Genomic DNA, 23,805 nt, shown 5'->3' on the forward strand with positions numbered 1-23,805 from the left:
AATGAATGGTTTATTCAGATATATTTCAGCCTAGAGATTTCTCACAAACTCTTCGCTGTACCAGTTGCGTGAGTATTTGCAATTTGCTATGTGTGCTCTGCAATTGTTCAGCTACGGTCACAACAAGAAATTATTTTCTGCTTCCTCACTGGATGATTCCCACCAAGACTTTTAAAGATGGTTGCATAAATACTTCTGGAGGACAGATTCATGCGCATACCTGTTCATACAAATATTTGCCACACTTTCTCACCAAAATTAGTTGGTACCTACAGATGTTGGTCAAAAGTAAATAGCGGGCAGTGGATATAGTCAAAGCAGATATGTGGGTTTTGTTCAAACAGATGTTCACAAATACTTTTTTGTGGTATTATCTTAGCTCCTAGCACTCCTGCTTCAACACTGGCTTTTTGCTTGAATTTTTAAATTTTTGTTCATAGTGTAGTAAATAATGGTAACGAGGGGTCGGTAGGTGTGCAGCACATCTGAATAACTGTGAAGTCTCAGCAGCAAGCCTGTTAGGTACGAAGCCAGAAACAGGAAATATTTAGGAGAAGGAAACTGGCTGTCTGCTTAAAAAAATATACCTCTCTGAGCCAAGGACTTTTTTGTGATAAAACTTACTGGTCACGTTTTAATATCTGACAACTTCCTATGTCAGCAGAAAAGCTTTGTTCATAGACTTTGAAAATATGTAAAATAGGAGCCTTCTTTATTTAATATATTGCAAAAACTGTCGGAATATACATCTCTCTGCTGTAGAGATAGGAATAAAAATAACTGAGATTAAAATATAAACTTTGTGTGAATTACAAAATCAGTCAAACATTGGCCTTGACTTTCAATCGGATATCTTCATATATAAAATAATACATGGAAATCATGTTATAATAATCATTAACAGTTGTTCACATGAAAATGAAGTTTTGGTTAACAGATAACACTTTAAAAGAGCTATTTAAAAACCGAGTTAAAAGTGCTTTCAAGTACTACATCTGTTTGTGAGTCCCTCTGCCATTTTTGTGTCTTTGCAATCACATTTTCCTATTTTAAAAATTGTTATTCTCTCCCTATGATGAGTCACACAAACAAGGGAAAGTAACTGCCTAGTATAGAAGAACAGTGAAACTTTCTGTTCACAAAGTGCTGTCAAATGCACAAAGTAAAAAGACTGGGAAAAATAGGGGGAAATAATGTTCTTTCTCTAATTTCTTTCAGGTATAGTAATCTTAGGTGTCACTTGCAACAATATTATGCTTCAGACAGAAGTATGATTTTCAAATTGACTGTGTTTCTTTAAAGTCCAAATATACGTTTAATAGAGCAGTTACTTGTGTAAATAATGTTTAATATCAGTAAATGTAACATAAAACAATTGTATAGGAATTAGTGTGAATATTTCACTTTAATAAATATATTTAAAGCTGATTCTATTTAGTTGTGGTTGATGGTGTATGTTCAATGTAGAATATCTGTCTTTATAAATGTAAATTTAGCAGGGCCAATGTAGCTTTGGTGTAAATAGGTCAAACTCTGAAATCTGTAGGTTTTTTCGGTGCCCTCTGACAAGAGGGCAGAAGTGGCCCAGTATGTATTTGAGAACTATAACTTTGGGTTATTAATATTTGGGGATCAGTTAGTATCTGTTCCAAAACCCACTGAAGTCCGTCAGTCTTCCCATTGGGTCAGACCACAATGAGGTTTGGAGCAATGTAAGTGGTTTTGCTTGTCTTAGTAGTTGACAGAAAGGTTTTCTCTTATCATGTGAGCATTAATAGACATATTAAATTTGATTTCAGAAGAGCAACAGGAGCTGGAGGCGGGAGGGAAGCATGAAAAAGTACCAAAGAGAAAAGAGATTTGCAGTGAGCTTTAGGGTTTTTATTTTAGAATTCCATACGCCTAACCGAAATGAATTTGTAAATATTTTCAAATGTTGCAAAGTGAGAGCAGGGTCTTGAGACACATGTACCCCTGAGCTGTCTGGACCAGGGGTTCTCAAACTGGGGGTTGTGACCCCTCAGGGGGTCACAAGGTTATTACATGGGGGGGGTCGTCAGCTGTCAGCCTCCACCCCCAAACCCCGCTTGTCTCCAGCATTTATAATAGTGTTAAATACAAAAAAAGTGTTTTTAATGTATAAGGTTGGGGTCACACTCATAGGCTTTGCTGTGTGAAAGGGGTCACCAATACAAAAATTTGAGAAACTCTGGTCTAGACTGCTGGAGTGTTAACCAAATGGAATCATGGTTGCAGAAGAGAAGCTATGGGACATGCAAGGATTCGAGATTATAGACATTTTTACAAAGTATAAAGGTAACAGGCCCAACTCAGGAAAGAATCCCAAGCTAGCCTTCAGTTTTGCAAACCCCAGCATTGCATCTGCAGCTAATTGTGGGCATAAATGGCAGCATTTACACATCTAGCTGCCTGGTTTGTGGACACGGTCAGGCAGACACATATGAATGATATTTTTTGTGCCCACAATTAGATTCAGGCATAACCGTACATCCACAAAATGTGAGGCTCTTTTTGAAAATCAGGCTCAGTGTCTGTATCTGCATGTAATTTTACAAATATAAATCTTTGTCATTTTAAGAAAAATAGTTCATATAAAAGTTTATTTACAGAACATTAAAATTAACCGATGCACTAAAACAAAATGCCTTTGATGTGGTAGTATATAGGAGATAATCAAAAGCAGGGCAATTTTATTTCAGTCCAGTAGTCTTATTTTAGCCCTTTTCCCCCTCCTGATTAACCCTTTAATCCATGCCATCCTTACTTCCCTGCTCCAAGATTTACTCACCCCATTCCTCCTGGTCAGGGATATCTTCATCTGATGTTGTTCCCAATTCCATCAAGTTCCAACCCTTATACTCCAACATCCCAGAAACATTCTTGAAGGAAGTGGTTTGTTATCTACTCTGACAACTGTACATCATTGCCATGGCAAGTTAATTTGTGATTACCTGAACTCTGGAGACCTTTGTGTGTAGGAGCCTTGGCACCCTTACTTCCAGTTCAAAATCCTGGAAAACCGCTGAAGTTGTCCACTTTGGCTAACATTAGAGAAATCTTGGTGCTAAATCCATTTTGTCTTTAATCTGGGAATTATCGTGTAGCTTTCCGATTGTGTAAAACCCCAAGAAGGACAAAGAAGATGGGAAATATACCATTGTCTGTGCATTAGCCACTCTCCTTCTGAAGTTTAGTATGGGATGAGGTTGGTGCAGTATTACAATTTGTAGGAGCTTAACTAAGCGTGAAATCTTGGCCTCTTTGAAATAGGTGGGAAAGCTCCCATTGAATTCAGTGGAGCCAGGATTTCATCCTAATATATATATTTTGCATGACTTGTTCTCTGAACATAGTTTGTTTGAATGCTGACTAGGTCTCCTTGTGTGCAAGTTTAAGCGTACTGTGATTTTGTCCAGTCTGGAAATTATTGCAGCACAGGTAAACTGAGAGGATTTGCCATTGAAACTTGTTAGCAGATTGTTGTTGCACCCATATGGTATAATGTAAAGCTGGGGTAGGCAACCTATGGCACGTGTGCCGAAGGCGGCACGCGAGCTGATTTTCAGTGTCAGTCACACTGCCCAGGCCCTGGCCACCGGTCCGGGGGGCTCTGCATTTTAATTTAATTTTAAATGAAGCCTTTTAAACATTTTAAAAACCTCATTTACTTTACATACAGCAATAGTTTAGTTATATATATTATAGACTTATAGAAAGAGACCTTCTAAAAACGTTCAAATGTATGACTGGCACACGAAACCTTAAATTAGAGTGAATAAATGAAGACTCAGCACACCGCTTCTTAAAGGTTGCCGACCCCTGATATAAAGTATGTCAAGTAAAAAATTAGGGAGTATGAATTTATGTACACCAAACAGACAACCATCCTGCTGAAAACTATTTTCTTCCTTGGCTTAATATTGTACCCCCCACACACACACACACACACACCAGTGACCCGGATAGAGCAGTGTCAGTCAAATACTACAATCGGTTTACTTCTGATAGTCTTGTTCTGTAGGATGTTAGGATTTCAGTTTACCATAAAAATACTGCATGCTCCCAACAACTTTATAATTCTCTGTACATGCTGTTCAAGCCATTACAAACACACACACACACACTCTCTCTCTCTCTCACACACACACACACACACACACACACACACACACACACACACACACACAGTCTGTTGATTATTTTGGGAAAATATTGTATTATAAATAAAGCTGTAAGGCCAGATTCACTGAGACATCCCAGCAATGAAACTGGATATATTCTTTCAGAGCCCGCTTTAGCCAGGCAGTGGGCAGAGGGCAGACCCATCTACTATTTATGTAATTTTAGTGCTTGCAATTCTGTGTATTTATTTATTTATTTCGAAGGTAGTGATAGGGGGTGCCATTCACAACTAAGGAAGCTTCTTTTTTAATAATAGGACAAAAGTCAGGAAGTTCATGCAGACAACAATTGAGAGAAACCATATCACAGGAAAGGACTCTACATCCCTCTTAAATATGATCAATAACATCCCACTATTTGATTAAAATAATTCACCTAAAGGGTCATTTCCAGGTGCTTATTTTTTGACAAAAGTAAATAAATGACCAAACTTTCAGGCACGTTAATATTTGATTTGCAGATAACTGCATACATATTGGATTTGAAGATTACTTTCCAGAGGACTGCATTAAAATTGCAAGACTTTTCCATTATCCCTCATAATGGAACATGAAATTAGAAACTTGTTAAAGGAAAGAAAAAATTCTCAACTCTTGTCTGAAACTTCACATAAATTTCACTTTAAGTTAGCAGTGTAATTTTTCTAAGTTCCAGGACTGGAAAGGTAGATATTAGACTCCAAAATCAGTGGGATTTAGATTCTTTTTACCATGCATTTTGTAATTAGATACAAGAAACAATCAAGTTATAATTCTGTCTTGGTTTCTTCATTAATTCTAGAAGGAAGCTCTAATCAAGGAGTTAGCTTGCTAATGGGCAAAACCTCAAGGTTCTAGGAGATCTGGGAGCTCATAAAGGTTTTTGTTTTGACTTTTGATTCTTTTTTTCTTGGGGTTGTGTATCTGTGAGGGGGATGAGGTGCAGAAACGTTTTCTTCGTGTCTTAATGAAAAAACGGAGAAAAAATATTACTCATAAAAAATACTAGTAGAGTCGCTTCTGTGAAGCTTCGCAACACTTAGATCTTTCAGCGTACCTCACTACTGACCTGAAATAGCATTTTGTTCCACATCTTGCTCTTTCTTAGTTTCCAAAATGTAGTGAACTGGCTTTCCTGTGTAACCATTGGGACTGCCATAGATAGCACCACACAAATGCTGGTTTCCTTTACCATTTTTTTTTTCTGTTTCTGAATACTGTTGCAAATGTTCTATCTTTTAAATGTTTCTTTGTAAAAAGTAATAGATAATTACAGTGTTCTACAAAACCAAGGGGGTTTTTTTGGACAAATAAAACACAGGTCTTTTGCTATTGGCAACTCAACTCAAGTTAGCCTGCAGCTCCTAAGTCCAATAGGTTTTATGGCCTCTGACTAATACCTGATGGACATTTGCTGAGTATAGATGAGCCAAATGGCAAAGATTTGTTACTTCTCAAAATACACGGGCAGTCTTCAGTACTGAAAGTAGAGATCTGCATTATCACTAGAAGGCAGTACCCTTCCTGACATTACATTACTGGATCAGCTAATTTATATTCTCATTATTCTGCTTTCTAGATGGTATCACTTTCTGGGAAGTAATTCTGAAAATGGTAAAACAAATAGAAACCCCTTCATCAGGCAGTCACAAAGCCACCTGTGAGCATGCAACCCATCCTGCTTTCAACATAGCTTGATTTTTCCAAGTCTATTTCTCTTGCTGTATTGGACTCAAATAATCAGTGTCCATAACATTTCAATTCTAGCGTTGCTTCTTTTGTCTGTGGGTCAGCAACAAACCAAAAAAGAGGCCCAGTGTTATATACTCTAGACTTGAAAGTGAGGGGGGGAAACATACTTGTTCTATAACAAAGCAATAAAATTTTACTTCTGATTATATGTGCCTTTGATAGAAATGTACGTGGAACAATAATTCAGCAAGAAAATAATTTCCATTTTCTGAAAAGTTATTAGTTATCTTTCAAAAGCAATTATTTGACTTCTTTAAAAGCGGAAATCAATTAAATCTTAAATATAAATACCTAGATTTTCTTAGTGATTTTTTATATTGCAGTTCTGTTTATAACGGGTTAATGAATGTTATAGACGTATTACAGACATGAGTAGCAAGTGTAATGGATATTTATAACGACATCAGCAGAAAGATATAGTTGTTTATAAGCAATTGATTGACCTTTGGACTCTCTAACAATGTATAACAACTGATTCATTATTTATTAAAGTATTTATTAATCTTTTCTAAACAATTTATAAATGGAACACTCATATAAACCATAACCATTTATTTCATTTATCTGTAATAGCTTCTTTATTTTGAGCGCTAGTGATGATAAGAAAACACTAATTAACTTTTCATGGCTCCTTTTTCTTTTTCCTAGGTTTATTAGAAAACAAGGTCTGGACAGGCTTTTCCTAGAATGTGATACACACATGTGGCGCCTTGGAGACCGGAAAATCCCAGAAGGAATCACTCTGGATGGAGGATCAGACTGGTTCCTATTGAACAGGAAGTTTGTGGAGTATGTCATCTTTTCCAGTGATGATCTGGTGACAAAGATGAAGAGGTTCTATTCGTATACTTTGCTTCCTGCTGAGGTGTGTGGATTTACAGAAGCCTCGCTCTTCAAAGCTGTTGCTAGGCCTGATGCAAAGATCACTGAAGTCATTGGGATTCTCTGTGTTGACTTCAGTGGCCTTTTGATGTTTCAACTACTTTTTTTCCTTTGGTTGGTTATTTACATTTTGAACCAGTTAAACTATTACAGAGTAACCAAAACTTCAAGTTTCCTTTGCTTACAAATGTCCTTCTATAAAGACTTTCAAAAACTAATAGGGATGGAGACCCATATCCGTAAGTAGCTTTCCTCATCGCATCCATCCCTCTTATTTAAAAAAAAAATTAAGTACTTTAAAATGAAAGGTCTGCAAACAAAGATTTATTGTTCAATTCAAAACTCAGCTGGAAGGCACAGTCACAAATAATCTAGATCACTCAGAAATCACTCCAGCTCTAAGTGATGCAGAAGGGAGTGCAGACTAGAATTTGTTTCAGTCGAACATGTAGCAGTTTGTCAGGATGGGTGTGCATTATCTTCAGATAGAGCACACAGTCTGACATTTTCACAGGCTGTTATACACCTGCCCTGACAGGTACATTGCTCCCATGGGTTGTCAGACTCTTTCTCCAAGGTACTAACGTGCTCTATATGTTCCTGAGTATCTGTGAGGAAGGCTAACCTAATGACAATCTTTTAATTATATCAGCCTTCCTCAGTGGTGGCACGTGAGTCTTTGGTGGATCGATGAGACCAATCTTGCAAATATAAACCTTTTGTCATTCAGTTGAGCACAGTGGTTCTCATAATTTGATGGGGTTTATTATTCCACACACGTTAAATAATCTCCCTTGAATCCTATTTTTGCTAAAATTCACTTCTTCTCTCAACTCTGATAACCTTTTCATCCATTATCTTGCAGAGAATTTCTGTATCATTATGAAAGGACACAGGGCAATGAGTAATTGGGTAGTAGGTTTTTTTTTTTCTCTCTCTCGCTTGACTGGGAATGTATGCCTTTATGGGTTTAACCAGACAATTCAAGCGTAAAATCCATATTCACTGGGCTGTCATTTAACATTAAAAAAGGGTAGGGGGATTATTTGGGGGTCAGCCATGCTAATGCTATGCCATTTATTTATAGATCATGCTATAGCAGTTTTTAAAGACAAGTCACTGCTCCTAAAAATCATCTTTTGCAGAGCTAAGTTTGATCATTTTGCACTGCTGCCCTCCACAAGGTTTTCTTATACTAGGTCCATATGTAACTTCTAAAAATCATTCTGCCTTTGCTGACCTGTTAACCTGCTACATCGGTCCCCATTACACAGGATTTATGTAATAGCTGAAATTATAATGATATAATTAGGAGAACCCAATAGGAATTCCTTGCTGCCTTGAGTCAGCAAATAAAGACTTACAATTTCAGAAGTAATTGCAGGAGACAGAATGTCCTTCTGGTAGCTGGGGTGAGTGTTATTTTTCTGTATGAGGTCACTCGGCTAGCAGCACATTACAAGTAATCCTTGGTCTCTGAGGTAGACAGACTAACAGAAGAATTGATTACGAGGCTGTTTGTTTTGCCATCAATAACAGTGGTGGAAGATACAGCCTGAGAGTTATCATAGAAAACGCTTTGAAATTTATCATCAACGTGTCTCCAAGGAAAACAGTTCTGAGCGTAGTAGACCACAGAGTAACTTTGAAGACAAAATAATAGGGATCCCTTGAAGCAGGAATTTCTCGGACAACTGAAATAAATACAGCACAGTAATGAGAATGGTGCCTTTCAGTTTCAGGATCACAAAGCCAGTCATTCCAGAGGTCTAAAGAGCTAGAACGCCTGCAGCCAATCAGCCTTTTGTAGCATGGGTTTACCCCAGACTTTATTATTGTTTGGCTGTTTCTGCTCTGTGCTATGCTTTCTATCCTATAGAGAGGGGACCAAGGCAAAGCTGCAAGGGAAGGTAACTTTCTTACTTCTAGAGAGGATAGTCCAGGTCGGTCAAGGTTCAGGACTGTCGGCTGGTTTTCTGAGCTGAAAGTGAAGATGAAAACAGAAGTCTGCATTGCTAAATGTACTGAACTGTTATTTTCTTGCAGTCCTTCTTTCATACTGTCCTGGAAAATAGCCCTCACTGTGACTCCATGGTGGACAACAATTTGCGCATCACTAACTGGAACCGTAAACTGGGCTGCAAATGTCAGTACAAGCACATTGTTGATTGGTGTGGCTGCTCTCCTAATGATTTCAAACCAGCAGACTTCCACAGATTTCAGGTAAGTCAGCTCTCTGCTCACCATGTGTCACGGGGGCTGGTTTTTCACTTCTCTATCTCTTTGATGTTGGGAAGCAGTCTAATTTCATGGCTATGGATTCAGGTTATGACGTAAGAATCTGTTTTCACTTTTTAAAAAGGAAGATTCTGACCCTCCTGGCTGAAGGGGAAAAGCTTGAAAATGTCACCCGAGTGAACCCTGAAGGCTCAAAAGCCAAAAGGCAAATTAAAGGACTCCAACATTTGTAATTATAATTTTTAAAGTCATGATTTGTAAGGTAATCTTATGATTTTGGGGGTTTGACTTACGGTTTTTGGACACTTGGAGTTGGCAAAACTGCAGTATAGGAACCTTAAGACGTTTGATTTCCCCCTTATGCTACACTATCTAGGGAGGCAGACGAGAGCAACATTGGATGGGCAGCGGGTGTGATTGGGCTCTGGGCTGTAATAGGCCTGAGTGCTTGGTACTAACAATACATTACGGTGTGTTACATAAAGCCATGTGTTACAGTTTGTATCTTTTCAAGCATTTCCCAATGCAAGGGGCCAGTGAACCACACATGAGAGAGGCAGCAGGTTACTGGATCTGTAGTTACATGCTCCAATCCCTGCAAGTTTCCCTGCACAAAGCCTGTTTACTCAGGCTTTGTGTGGGGCGGGTTGCAATACCTCATGAAGCATAAATGACAGCCAGTCCAAAACAGAGACCTTGTTTCTGTTGAAATATACTACACCTCTACCCCGATATAACGCGACCCGATATAACACTAATTTGGATATAACGTGGTAAAGCAGTGCTCCGGGGGGACGGGGCTGCGCACTCCGGCGGATCAAAGCAAGTTTGATATAATGCAGTTTCACCTATAACGCGGTAAGATTTTTTGGCTCCCGAGGACAGCGTTATATCGGGGTAGAGGTGTATATACCAAGCATGGCTAATGTCAGTGACAGAGGCACTCACAAAAATGCTAAACAAAGCATTTACCTTAAAAGAGCTTCTCTGACACACCCAGGCATCCCAGCCTCTGACCCAGTCAAGAGTCCAGCGAAGAATAAGTAAAAAAAGCCTTGATAAACTAGAGAGAATCAGCAGAGTCTGACTCACCTCCAAGCTACAATATATGCGTTAACCACATTTCAGGGACTAATCAGGCAAACTGAGCAGTAAAAGCCCAGCAATCACATGCTGAAATAAGCCTGACATATGCCTGATAAGAAAGTCCCTGAAATACACACATTTCACCACAAACATCACTCACAATTCCCAAAGAAATACAGTGTGCTACAGAGGGAGGGAATATCAGAGGGGCGAGCACACGATCTGAGCAGTCATAGAATGAAAAAGAATTTCTTATAATAAGATCTGTAGCACCTTTGATCTCTGCCACTCCCCAAAGCTGGTACACAAAACCTGAACAAGATAAAATAAAGCCAGTTTAAAAGCTAACAAAGTAGAATTAAGAAGTGTACAACTACTAAAACATCCAAAATTCTGTATAGTACAAAGCAGGAAGTTTAAAAGGGACTGATCAAAACCTAAGAGCCTCTGCCATAGATGGCACCTCTCCCAGAATCCTGTTAACACTTTGAAACGGCAAATCTATACATATAAACTATACAGCTAAATGATTGTTTTTCAGCCTTTTTATAGCCAATCTCCCTTCTCAGAGCCCTACCAGGAATTGTGAAATGTATAACCTAACAGAAGTCATGTTCAGCTGACACTGTTTAAAATTCTGTTCTGGCTCCTCTTCTGGGCTTCTGCACTTCTACATCTGCATATTCTTTGCTCGCTGCTTGACCTCTCATAAATTGTTCTAGTGCTGCAGGGGATCCGTGTCTCATGCTGACTACTCATCGTGAAAAGTTTGTTCCATCTCCCCAGCACACAGTGAGTCATCACATGCAGGAGAGCTGGAGCTGGCTCTCAGTATGGGAACTGGTGCAAGAAAAGGGAAATTTCAGCTTCTGTCCCGAGTGCTCTTCACAAACTGCTTTGTACAGATTGACTGTACTGCATTGTGCTTAATTGGTCTCCATGTAAGTTAACATGGCAAAATCACTCCTCACCCATCCCTCTCTACCTTTTATCTGAATCTAGTGGCCTAATTAGATATAATGGGCCATGTTCTGTTTTCACTCACAATAGTTTTATACCTGGGGAGCATCCACTGATTTGGATGGAATTAATCCTGACTTACACAAGTGTCAGTGAAGTGGATAATCAGGCTATATATATGTGTGTGTCCATTCATACATACATACATACATACATATATTCATATATCTATATAAAAACTAGCTTGATTTGCCACATGAGAAATATGTTTGTAAAGCTCCTAGAGGAGTTCATTATCTGGGTTGAGTCACTGAAGAAAAAATTTAAAGGCACATATTTAAAGAAGGAAGAAATGCAGAAAAGGGAAACAGATACTCCCGACAGCTCATTGTCTTATGTTCTCCCACTGAGGTTCCCTTTATCCCCTCTTTGGCTTGGTCAGGCAACCTTACTGCACTTTGTGAAGGATATGATTGATTTTTCTGTTGTTTTCCTTGTTTTCTGCCAATTGGGCACATGTGGATAACAAGAACTTGGTGTTCTCTGCATCCAGGCCTTCTCATTCCCTCACCACTGCAATTGAACAATAGGGGTCTCTGGCAGGGGAGAGAGAAGAGTTCTCCCACTCTGTAGGGAGTGGCTGTCTTTTGCAGGACTTGGCAACAGCCCATTCCAGGAAAGCCAGTGCAGCTGGGCAGCAGTCATACTCTCTAATAAAAAAAGAAACCCCTCAAATGAACACTTGCTAGTGCAGAAGCCATTGTCTTTGGAAATACAGAGAGTAGAGACTTCAGGAAGCAGTAAACATTGGTTATGTATCTTTGGTTCCTCTCATTTATTGACCAGTGAGGATAAATCATCCTGAAACCAATCCTGAAGGAAACCACAATTTATAATCTCTCTCTCGCATTCTATCTTCTTTGTGTCGATATAGTGAGCTAGATTTGTACTGTTCTTCTCAGGAAGGTGGCAAGGTGGCTTTAAGGCATTTATGTGCCTCCAGGATTCTGCCTGCTTTGGGAGCTTGTCGAGTAAGCTTGGTGAGTCCCAGGGGCTGCTCTACTTTACAGCAGACTGCTGTGCAACCCTCATAGACTGAAGACATAGTTCTTTGGCCAGTCCCTCTCCCACACCTTCCTTTTTATCCATCCATCACAGCCCTACGTTGGGAGGGAGGCGGGGGCTGAGTATCCCAACCTTATGCTGTTGTGGGACAACATATAAAGGCCAGAACATGATCCGGAATCCAACCAATATTAATTATATCCTGTCACAGCACAAAACTCTTGGCCCATTTGTGGAAGAAGATAACAGCAATGGGATATAAATCTGTAGCTTCCGGACATCTCTTGCTCTCTTTTGCAAGCCCATCTCTCTCTCTCTCTCCCCCACCCTTTTCCACAGACCCATCTCTATCGTGTAGACTTTATCTTTGTGACCACTAATCACCATGCTTCTTCCCACTGCCCTGCCCTGTATGGGTAGTACTAACTTATTACTTCACATTCCAAAACATTTAAACCCACTTGGGACATTTAATTAATTGGCTGAGGCAAGTGATGGAAAAAACTGCTTTTCCCAGTATAACTTATTTTGCTTGGAGGGTGGAGGGGGGCTACAGTAACTTATACCAGCAAAAGTGCAGTTTTGCTGGCATAAACTTTTGTCCACACTACTAGCCCTCTGCCAGTTACAGTACGCTAGTATAGCTATACTGGCAAAGCGCTCCTTGTATAGACCTGGCCTCACTCTGTCTCCTCCCGAATTAGCTACAAAAGGACAGGATTAAACAGAATGAGAACCAAAAAAAGCAAGAGCTATGTTGAGGATCATTAAACTTGTAGTGTTATAAAGGAGCTGTAATATTCCAAGCTTAATTCTTCCATACCCTTCTAAAATGATTTCAAGCTAACTGATTAGCTATCCATGTACACTACTTTAAAATCCAAATAGATCCTGGAAATAGCCTCTTCTATTACTAGAAAGATTCCAGCGTTTTTTTCCCTTAAACTTTCTGTTTTTCCTTTAATTTGATTAGCTTTCAGACACCATGTGTTAATAACAAGCATTGACTCTAACTTGCTTGCATTTTAATCCCCTAAACTGATTTAGCATATTCCTCTCATTTATATTTGATGAAATTCAGGAAGAGAAGATTGTTTATAATGACAGTATGTTGAGAATAAAATATAGATGGAATGCTGTGAAGACTGCAGTAATCCTGTTCCTTTAGGGTTTCATGGAATGGTAACATGTTCCCTAAACTTTCTGTGTGTGCTCTACTAAACTTTAGTGTGATGCTGATAGAAAGCCTTTCAATAAGTGCACTTGAAACATATTATCTTGGTCTGGAAACCAGTATGGAGCTTCTTCTTTAGTCTAATATCATACTGCATCCTAGCTGGTAGTTGCTCGCTTATTTCTGATTGCAAAAACCTTGTTCTGAAAGAGTGCAATCCACTCCTGTACAGAGGGTCAGCACAAAGCCTATGCACCACTTAAGACCCACTTAATTTTGAGGTCTTAAATGGGACTTCAAAGTGGCGTATAGATCTTGTACTAGCTCTGTGCACAAGGATGAGTTTGAACAAAAGAGAACTAAGGAATGCTTGTAAACAGAGGTTCTATATATTTGTATTATTGTGCATAATACTGGTCTTCCTGAGTGAAATAATGCCCCAGATACCCTCAATGACAAGTGCAAAACTTCATGATACCAATTATGTCTTGCAAACAGCAGGTAGTGAATTGGTCTTTAGCAATGTCATTATAATAGCCAAATTCATGCTGGAAGTCAATGGAGTTACACCAGGGATGAATCTGGCCCAATGAGTCCTACAATCCTGTTAAAAAATTTTCCACATACTCTGATAAGAAGGAATTACTCAAAAATGCAAAATCTTTGGCCACAACAGCTTGTTTTTATAGATCAAAGAAGAGCAAACAGCAGGCTATTCATCCCCACTCTTCATTTCTCTATACCTGGCTCATATCTGAGTACCCTTGAGAGAACAGTATACTTTGTCCGTATGGGTAAGGGTCACTAGGTTTGACCTCTTTAGGATTTTTACTTTATGTAGAACTCCCCCAGATAGATCAAGATGACCCCTTTGATATCCTTTGCCCATCTTTGATCACTGATCCGATAGACATTCTTCTCGGCCTGAGTTGTCTGTTGCTCTGAGACTGACCACTGCAAGACAGCGATTTAAGCTAAAGGAAATAGTCTCCTCTTCCCATTTTTTTTCTGTATTAGTATTATTATTTATTTGTTTGTATTGCAGTACAGTATAGGCCCCAGCCATGATCAGACCGTGGTGCTAGGCATTGTTCATATCTGTTGGGAAAGAGACCGTTGTCTTGTCAAGAGTTTATGATCTAAGTAGACAAGATAGACAAAGAATGAGAGAAGAAACAAGGGCACAGAAAGGTGACGTGACTTACCCAAGGTTACACAGCAGTTCAGTGGTAGAGCTGCTATTCACCAGGTCACGCTGATCTTTTCTGTGGCCCACTAATACTGCTATACTTGTTTGCCTGCATCTCACAGATGACATTTTGGTTCACGTAACAAAGTTACCTACCAGGTTCTAAGGGAATGATATATCCAGTGTGTTCACCTTTCTGTGTATAAAAGAAGCGCAATGTCTAAATCTCGGGGTTGACAAGCCTATTTCTTACAATTATTTGTGGTAGATTTCTATTTCACTGTTTCGCTCTCTAGAGTGTATTCACACTTCGTATCTATCTGCTATCTCCTATTCTTAGAGGAAACAATTTTAAATAGTCTCTGCAAAGGGAAAGCCTAAACCCAAGTAAGCAGCAGACTCTTGATTTTTAGCTCTTCCACAGGTTCCACTACCCCTTTCCCCTGGTAGACTTCAAATCCTTTTCTTATGCAATGGCCATAGTCTTGTTGTAATTCTTGTCTTTCTCTCTTCCTGCTGATTGTCATGTCCTGTCTTTATTTAGATTATAAACTCTTCAGGGCAGGAATCTTGTCTTCTATAGATTCTTTAAAGTGCACTTCTGTGAGCTGTAAAACCAAATATTTAGAATAAAATTCTGTCTGGCCCTGGACAGGTAAACAGAAGGCTCAAGGGTGGGGCAAGAAGTTTCTCCTTTTGTGCACTAGCATAGGGACCTTCTGCAAGATGGTTGGAGGAAAGCACAGATTTTTATATAACACTTACTCCATCTCCAGCATTATTGCTTAACTTGTCTGTGGACATGGGTAAATGCTGCTTACATCCTTAGCTCCAGCCTATTGCTTAGAACAAGAGGTTTGTGACTGGAAATGGGAACTAACTCTAAGGTATTTTTTTCTTTCGTATCAACACAGCAAACCGCCAGGCCAACGTTCTTTGCACGCAAATTTGAAGCCGTGGTGAATCAAGAAATCATCGGCCAGTTGGACTATTATTTGTATGGTAACTACCCATCTGGCACGCCAGGCCTCAGGTCGTACTGGGAGAATATATATGATGAGCCCGACGGCATCCATAGCCTCAGTGATGTCATTCTGACCATGTATCACTCATTTTCCCGCTTGGGCCTAAGGAGAGCTGAGACGTCATTGCACACTGACGGAGACAACAGCTGCCGGTTAGTTTGAAACTTCTTTTTCCCTGCAAAAGCAGGAGTCTTAGAGGTACAGGGCCTGATCCAAAGATCAGTGAGGATCCCCACCCAGGGCATTTCACCCACTTTCTTGTATAGGCTGATGTATGTACAGGACTTGTCAGCTGGGGGTTTGATGCATATTTTCAAAGGTGTTTATACTTACTGATATATATTGGTTGTCCAGGGTTGACATTATGTATGTGATTTGTTTGATATACTTTTAAAGAGCACCTCTTATGCCTAGTCAGTAGTGACAGGTTCCATTTGGGTGGTGAGTTTTATTTATTAATTTAGTGAGTATATGTTTATATTCACAGCTCCTGGATTCTTAGTCTCATTTCAGCAGAGGCATGCTGACATTTGTACTTGCCAGGAAGCAGAAGGCAGGATTTCAGTCCCTCAAAAATGAGGGTTAACGATCTTTCCTGCTTGCCCCTCTAAAAGCAGATTTTTATGTGTGATGCTCACAAGAACTAATCACACAAGTTAAGTTTTCTTGAACAGTTGCAGTAGCCTTCTGCTGAAAATGCAGCCAATGGTGTTTTTAAAAGCAACAGGCAATTATTCCATTAATATGTATAAATTAATATATTTTTTTAAATCAAAGATGTTAGACACGCTTTTTTATTGAAGATTTCCAGCTATAAATCAAGTGAAGAAAAATCCATTTTAACAAATGCTTATAGTTAAACAGATTTACTTTCATTCGTTTCAAAGCAAAACTAAGTCTTGTGGTAGGTGTTTGTTGTCTGCACTCACATGTTAAAGCTCTTTATTTTCAACACAAGGATATTGCATCCTTTAAATCTTCCCTTGTATTGTATGGTTCCCTTTCTGCTCTAAAATGTAATTACTTTTACGTTGTTTGTCGGGACTCATGTGCCCTTCTAGTTTTTACCCTAACAGAAAACACACTTAATCTAGCTCTGAGTGCTAAAGCCATTCCTTGCAGTTTGACAAATGGAGTTGGTCCTTCATGTGTTCTTGAGTAGGAACCTAATTCTCTGTGCCATTCTTAGTCACTCACCAAAGTGCTGAGTACTGTCCCACTTGAGAAGCTCGGGAAATAAGTGATCTAGATTTCTATTACAGCCCTACCAGTAAAGGCTCTTGCTACAAAGCAATAAAAGATCAATAACAATTAGATATAAATAATAACTGGGAGCATACCATCCCTGACTTGAAAGAGACAGATCTGGTGACTGCCAAAGTCACTTGGCTTGTAGCAATTTAACCAGCGCAGGAAATGAGAGCTACATGTGGCAGGTAATAAAATCATATTGCAATTGCTTTATGTTCTTATTCCTTTTGCCAACATGGTGATGATTATTTATATTATCTTACTGCATGTATATAGAGCCTTTCATCTCAAAGGATCACAAAGTGCTTTTCAAGCTTAAACTGATAGACTGTATACAAGGCAATCCCTTCATCCACCATTGAAATGCAACCACCTCTGGGGTGAAATATAGCTGTTTAACCCTACACAGCAAAACTATGAAACAGTTTATGGCAGGAAGTGACGACTATCATATCCAATTGAAACTGCACTTGGATACTTGGGCTAAACCTCAACAAACATTCCATGCAGGTTGTTAATATCTGATTATGTAGCAACAAGTACAGTTTAAAGTACCATCCAATTTATATTTTATAGGAATGGCTAGTCCTTACTTTACAAAACACAACTCTTCCCCTTTTGGCATCTCCACCCGGGTTGGGTTCCTTGGCTGTATCACTTTTGCTGTAGGGCTGGCAGCAACGCGACATCAGATGATATCGAGTCACCACCCCTGTTTATTTCACACTGCTGGAGGCACCACAAGGAAAAGTCTACAGCTCAAGATCACATTCAGAGTCACTCCCATGCTGCAACCAGTGTCTATGAGAAATTGTTGCTGCCCAAAAGATTTCTATAAAAGAAATTGTCTGACAGACCTCACCTAAAGAGGGGTAGACCACTGCCTCAAAAAGATGCACCTCCGGCAGACTGTTCTTGAACTAGATGATATTAAGTGTTGACATATTCTGTGCAAGACACATTAGAGGGTGTTGGGATTTCATTTATTTCTTTTCATCTCTAGACATTTTTCCCAACTGCTGCCATGAGATAATTTACTCAGACTGTTTCATGGATACTGTAAATATTTGCTGCAACATATACCTAAAACAGGAGGTCTTTAATATTCAGAACAGAAGTTAGTTTGTTGCCTGTACTGGCTGCAGTGCTCTGTTTGCTGTGTTTTTAGCAGAGTCCATCAGTGTCGGCCTTGTTTGTATTCTGTCTTGCTATGTTTATTTCTCATGCTCTAGACATTTCAGCCCTGGTGGTACTGGTTTCTTATAATGCAGCATTGTTCCTGACTGGCTGTCTTCATTGCTAGCTCCCTGTGATATTATATCATGGGGAGTCTGGTTTTAGCAAGCTAGGTTTTGTGGGTGGATGTGACACCAGTAGGCTTTCAATGAGTCCGTCACATATTTGTTTCTGAGTATTTACAGTAGACTAACAGTTAATTACAGGATTGTAAAAATTGCAAGTGATACTGATGCCAGAGCCATAAATTATACCTTTTTCTATATTGCCAAGAAAATCTTTTTCAGGGTGAAAGAACAAGCGAGCCATAAGTTTGTCATTTAAATCTGTGGCCATGGTGACTTTTATTTCAAGAGCTTAATAAAAAGCTACTAAATTTCCTGGTTAGTCTTTCTAAGGGCATATTGACATGGCAAGTTACTGTACAGCAAACCAGGGTGCGAATCTACAGCGCACCAGCTTGCCATGCACTAACTCGCTGTGCGGACAGTGCTGCAGTGCAGTGAAAGTCCTGGAATGCGGCTCAGTATACGTCAGTATAGTACACTAAGCTGCATGCTGGGATTTTCACTGCACTGCCGTTGGCAAGCTGGTGCGCTGTAGATTCGCACCCTGACTTACTGAACGGGAACTCACTGTGTAGACCAGCTTTAATAAGTACAAAATGGTGATGATCCCGGGCACAAGCAATCCCAACCTTTCCACTAGCAAGAAGGTTGTGTTATAAAAAGTTTGGGCCAGCTCCTTCTTTCCATTTTACCCATGCAGCCCTGCAGAACTCAATGGGTAGAACACATCCCTTTGTGAATGAATCCGATACTCATGAGAGCGAGACTTAGTTGCATTGACTTGAATTGGGCACTAGCTCAGCCAGTGCATCTCCTGTGCCCTGACTTGCAGTGCCCTCTACTGTTCCCATCGTGGGACTCTCTTGAAGAAAGCATACCAATCATTGCATACTATGCGGTGGTTTTGTGACGTGAGACTAACCGTCAGTATGGTGATTTAATTTAAGAGTGGTTGGAGTTGGAAGAAAGCAGCAGGAGAAGAGCTCTGTGGTGCATCCAATCTTTGGCAATTGGAAGATAGAAGGGCTTTCCTTGAATTTGTATTTTTCATTTCTATGTGGCAAATATAATATTGAGAGCTGGTTCAAGATGACCACCTTGTAATTGTAATGTAATTGTAAATGGCAAATCATGTGAAAGAGGCATCCGTTTTTACTGTAGCAGTGAGAGGTACTTGGATGAAATAGTGATGGGGGCCATAAAAACAGAGAGACAGATAATGAGTTATGATCGAATATATACATAACAAACATACCTTCTGCTTTAGTGTCCAGTACTGCTTTCAAATATTCACAGGTTGGTAGGGCTGTTTGCTACAGTTACTTAATGGACTACTTTTTACATCTGTACATTGGTATCAAAGGCTTTCTGAAGTCACAAGGGTAAGGAATTTTATAACAGTAATTATGTAAACAGTGGACATTTATTAATGTCATAGAACTGTCACCAGAATATTTAGAAACTGGCCAAGCTGCATTTCTCTCCATTTGGTTGGAAAGTTTTCCCCCTTGTCCACATCTACACATTTATATTTTCTTTTATTTTGGCTTCTCAGCCATGAGGCAGAAAGGCCCCAATCCTGCAAAGACTTACTCATGTGCTTAGCTTTACACACTACGAATAGTCCATTGAAGGCACTAAAGCTACTTATAGTGTGGAAGATTAAGCGCATGCAGAAACAGGGCCAACTATAAAGCCCCGCAGCCCAAGTACCAGCTGAGTCAGCCGACCCAAGCCAGTCATGGCCATGATGTGAGTCTTTTACTGCAGTGTAGACAGATCCCCACTGTCCACCCTTCCCTTACAAAATGAAATTAGAGAAGCACTTGAACATGGCTTGAAATTGGATACCCCTGTCTTTGAGGAAAGTTTGGATTTGGTTTTGACATGGACTTCACTTTGGAGTGGAACCCCAAATCTGAACACCCCTGAATCTGGGAAAACTTTGGATCTGAACTTTGTAGCTTGGTCTCCTCACCACTCAGTAAAATAATATCTTCAGAGTTCAAACTGTCCACCTTTGTGCAGCACCTTTTAAGCAGAAAGGATTTGTAAGGAAATGGAATTTTCTGGTCCAAAGAGACAGCGTAAAAGTTTAGCTTTGAATGCCTTTTAAATGAATGCATGTTCTTACTAACAATTTTTTGTTTGAGTAATCAGAAAAGCCTACGAATATCTGATAACGAGTAATGAACAAATTTAATATCTCTTAATGTTAAAGCAGCATATTTCTTTGAAACAAATGTCCTTTTAAACCATTAGCCTGAAGTAAATGGTGATTTCATGTGTCTGCTTTTTCATAATCCATGTCCATGTGCGTATACTGTGTGTTTTACAGGTACTATCCCATGGGCCATCCAGTTTCAGTCCAACTCTACTTCCTCGCTGATCGTTTTCAGGGCTTCCTAATCAAACATCATGCAACAAATCTGGCTGTCAGTAAACTAGAGACTTTGGAAACTTGGGTGATGCCAAAGAAAATGTTTAAGATTGCTAGTCCACCAAGTGATTTTGGAAGGCTGCAGTTTTCAGAGGTAAGCAATCCTAGCTAGAGCAGTCCTAGCCATTTTGCCAGCCAGGGCGCATTTTTGGTACAAGCCCTCACCCCCATCCCCCTTGTGCAGCCAAGCCAAAAAAAAAAAAATGCCCACAGCCAGCCAATTAGTGGAGCAAAAAAACCCAACCAATCAGCCACTTCTTTTACAAACAACTGGTGAATTTGCATGTCAATTCATCAACTTTTTCAAATGCATTTTAGACACGGCTGAGGCAGAGTGGCTCAGTGCGTTAGTGCACAAGTCCTTCGTCATAGGAAATATTGATGCAAATCATGGTTTATGGCCCAACCGTGTAACATGCTGAGCACTTCCTGCAATATTGTAAATGCCCTCAGATCCCCTTGAGTTAAGTGGCAGATGAGGGCAGTTATCTCACCACAGGTGGTCAGTATCTTACAGGACTTATCATCCGTGTCAATTTCCCCTTCCAGAGAGACTCAGGGATGCGGGAGGAAAGGGCACTGCAGCTCCGGATTGAGGTGGACTGTGTGATGGAGCCAGCTCTTTTCTCTAGCCTATGCTATTCAATCCTCCCTCTCGTGAGCACCCTGAAAAAATTAAAATTTGGAAAAGTCGGGGATTATGGATAGAATATTGATGTAGGAACATCAAAGAGAAAATTACCACAGCAATGGCTGAGATTTACCCACAAATCCTGTTATTTCCTCCTGGGATTTGTCCCATTATCTGACATACACACTGTAAAAAATGTACCCCTAAAATACATCATGAGAAATAGACCAAAAATAGAATCTGACATCTATATTGTATTTTAAACATATAACTGTCTAAACAGTTAATTTCATGATGTTTCTTGTTAAGCCATAAATTTCAATTAAAGCATAAAATTGATTGAACAAATTTGTTCCCAGTCATTGTGGCCAAGTCCATAAATTATCGTCTTCTTGGGCAATTAAGAAAGGCCTAGGTAGGATTCAGTGTTTTGGTGTGCGTGGCAAATCCAAGAAATTAATGTCCCATTAAGAAGATGAATGTGGGATGCATTCTGTTTATCAATGTGTCTGGTGGTTGACTTGCCATTTCGTGCAGTGATAAATTGTCATACAAGCTGTATTTCTTGTGATTTGTAGCACTTCTGTTGTTTGTTTGGTTCTTAATTCTACTTTAGCATAATTCCTGATTTAAGTGCTTCTACGTTTGAAAACACGTGGGTGAGCAACAGAAACAGTTCATCTAGCTGAGTGACAAAATGTGTTTAAAGTACTCGGGTATCCATTTTAAATATAGTGTTAATAAGAAAAAGAAAAAATCTTGACTTGTATCAGTTCCTGGAAAAGGCCCAAAATCTGTCCTAAGATTGATGCCTGTGCCCCCACTGACCTCAGTGGGAGTCATGTAAGTGTAAGCAAGGGAAGAATTTGACACTGGGTGAGTTCCTCTCACTTCAGAAGGAAATTTTTCTTCCACTGGAAAATAGTCATCCAGATACTCTTGAAAAGAGTTTTGTTTGTTGCGTCTCAGATGGTTTTCTCCTTTCGCCGTTGATTCATATTAAGAAAGACTAGGAAGCACAAAGCCAATCATTTTAATCATCATTTAAACATTTACTTTATTTTCTCACTCCCCTTGGAAAACAGATCTCTCTGCTTTTGGACCCAGCTTTGCTCCCTCGTGTACATCCGGAATAACTCCATTGGCTTCAGTCAAGGCTGACAGCCCCAGAACCGATCCATCGTCATTTTAAATGACATTTCTTGCTTCTGAAAGATCTCATGACTGTCAAATAAACCAATCCGTGCCCCTACTGTGAGGACTACAACAGTCTTAGGATCAAAGGCTGTGAGCTAAGCAACCAGACAGAAAACTCAGGATGATGGTTATGCTAGTCATGCCATATTTGTACTGCCTTTCCCAATAACTTTCTTCTTGCGATCAGGCAGTGAACTAGAATTGGCAAGGTGGTTATTGGCTGGGCACTGCAGTCCTTTTGCTGGCTCACACAAATGAGGCCAGCAGGAAGAGCACAGGGAGGCTGCTTCAGAATGTGCTGCAGATAAGACAAAGTTTACAGTGGTCATTGTGGTCAATGCATACAACCAATAGTATAGCAGGGGTGATAGGATCGCTACAGTTCCGATTAGGCTCATGCTGCTTTTACTACTATTATGGTTACCGCTCCCCCATTTTGCTCCTCAAACTCTGCTTCCTGAAGAGCAGGTTTTCCACAACACCAATACAAGCGTGAGACAGAAAGGTGAGTGTGATAGACATTATGAGAGTGCTAGTGTTGAGGTACCAAAGTGTTGGCAAAGTTTACGGCAGAATAGCAGTTGCACAGTAGATTCTGAACACATTCTATTGTGTCGAATTTTATGATTAGAGGAAATGTCAGAGGGAAAAATTGCTAGGGTTCCCCCACTCCATCCTCATCAGATGGCAGCCCCAGACCCCTCAAAAATGATTTGTATATTTGTGTGGGTGTCCTTGTCATCTACTGCAAACCTGGATTTGTGCTATATCTTAGGAAACCTGAAATTTAATGCACTTGGAGGGGGAAAGATTGATTTAATTTAAAGTATTAAAAGACTTCAGGTCTAACTGTATCATTGGAACACTAAATTCATTTCTGGCCTTGTTAAGAGTTGTGATTTATCACAGAGAATAAAATAAACCAGGTGGCAAGTAATTAGTGTGCATTGTGTGAACCTAATGGTCCTGCTTATGAAGAGCAATGAAAGACAAACCCATAATCAAGGCATAATTTATTTTGGGCAAATTTTATCTTGGGATTGAACAAGGATGGAAACAGGAGCTTTATACCAATGAGACAAGGGAGAATTCCAGATTCCCAAGTATCCCCAGCACCCACATCTTATTGTGGGAGCCCAGAATAATCTACCTTAAGAGAGAGGTCTATAGTATATGGCTGTCTCTATAGAAAACTATCATACAATGTGATGTGGTATAAAAGTTTTTCCATTGTGGATTTTGAATAGGCGATTTACTCTTGAATGTCAAAGCCACAAGAGAGCTCTGCAGCTCATCCCAAATGACTGTTAATGAAGCCTTGACACCAGCCCACATCGCCATGCTCTCTGTGTGTTCCACATACGGTATCCAAAACTTATTTTAAGAATGTTTTAGCGCAGGGCTCAGAGGGAAGGAGGGATAAAAAGTTC

The 23,805-nt window shown here is 39.7% G+C and overlaps 1 protein-coding gene across 1 annotated transcript in view; it reads left to right on the forward strand.

Moving 5' to 3' along the window:
* Window positions 1–23,805, forward strand: part of XYLT1 (xylosyltransferase 1) — a 315,876-nt gene that overhangs the window by 272,201 nt on the left and 19,870 nt on the right. The window contains exons 7-10 of the mRNA XM_008173025.4: window positions 6,582–6,798; window positions 8,862–9,038; window positions 15,442–15,704; window positions 20,446–20,641. Of these exons, the coding sequence (XP_008171247.2) occupies window positions 6,582–6,798; window positions 8,862–9,038; window positions 15,442–15,704; window positions 20,446–20,641 (853 nt within the window). The remainder of the gene's footprint in view (window positions 1–6,581; window positions 6,799–8,861; window positions 9,039–15,441; window positions 15,705–20,445; window positions 20,642–23,805) is intronic.

Source organism: Chrysemys picta, chromosome 10, assembly GCF_011386835.1.
Source record: "Chrysemys picta bellii isolate R12L10 chromosome 10, ASM1138683v2, whole genome shotgun sequence".
In the NCBI taxonomy this organism is placed as follows: domain Eukaryota; kingdom Metazoa; phylum Chordata; order Testudines; family Emydidae; genus Chrysemys; species Chrysemys picta.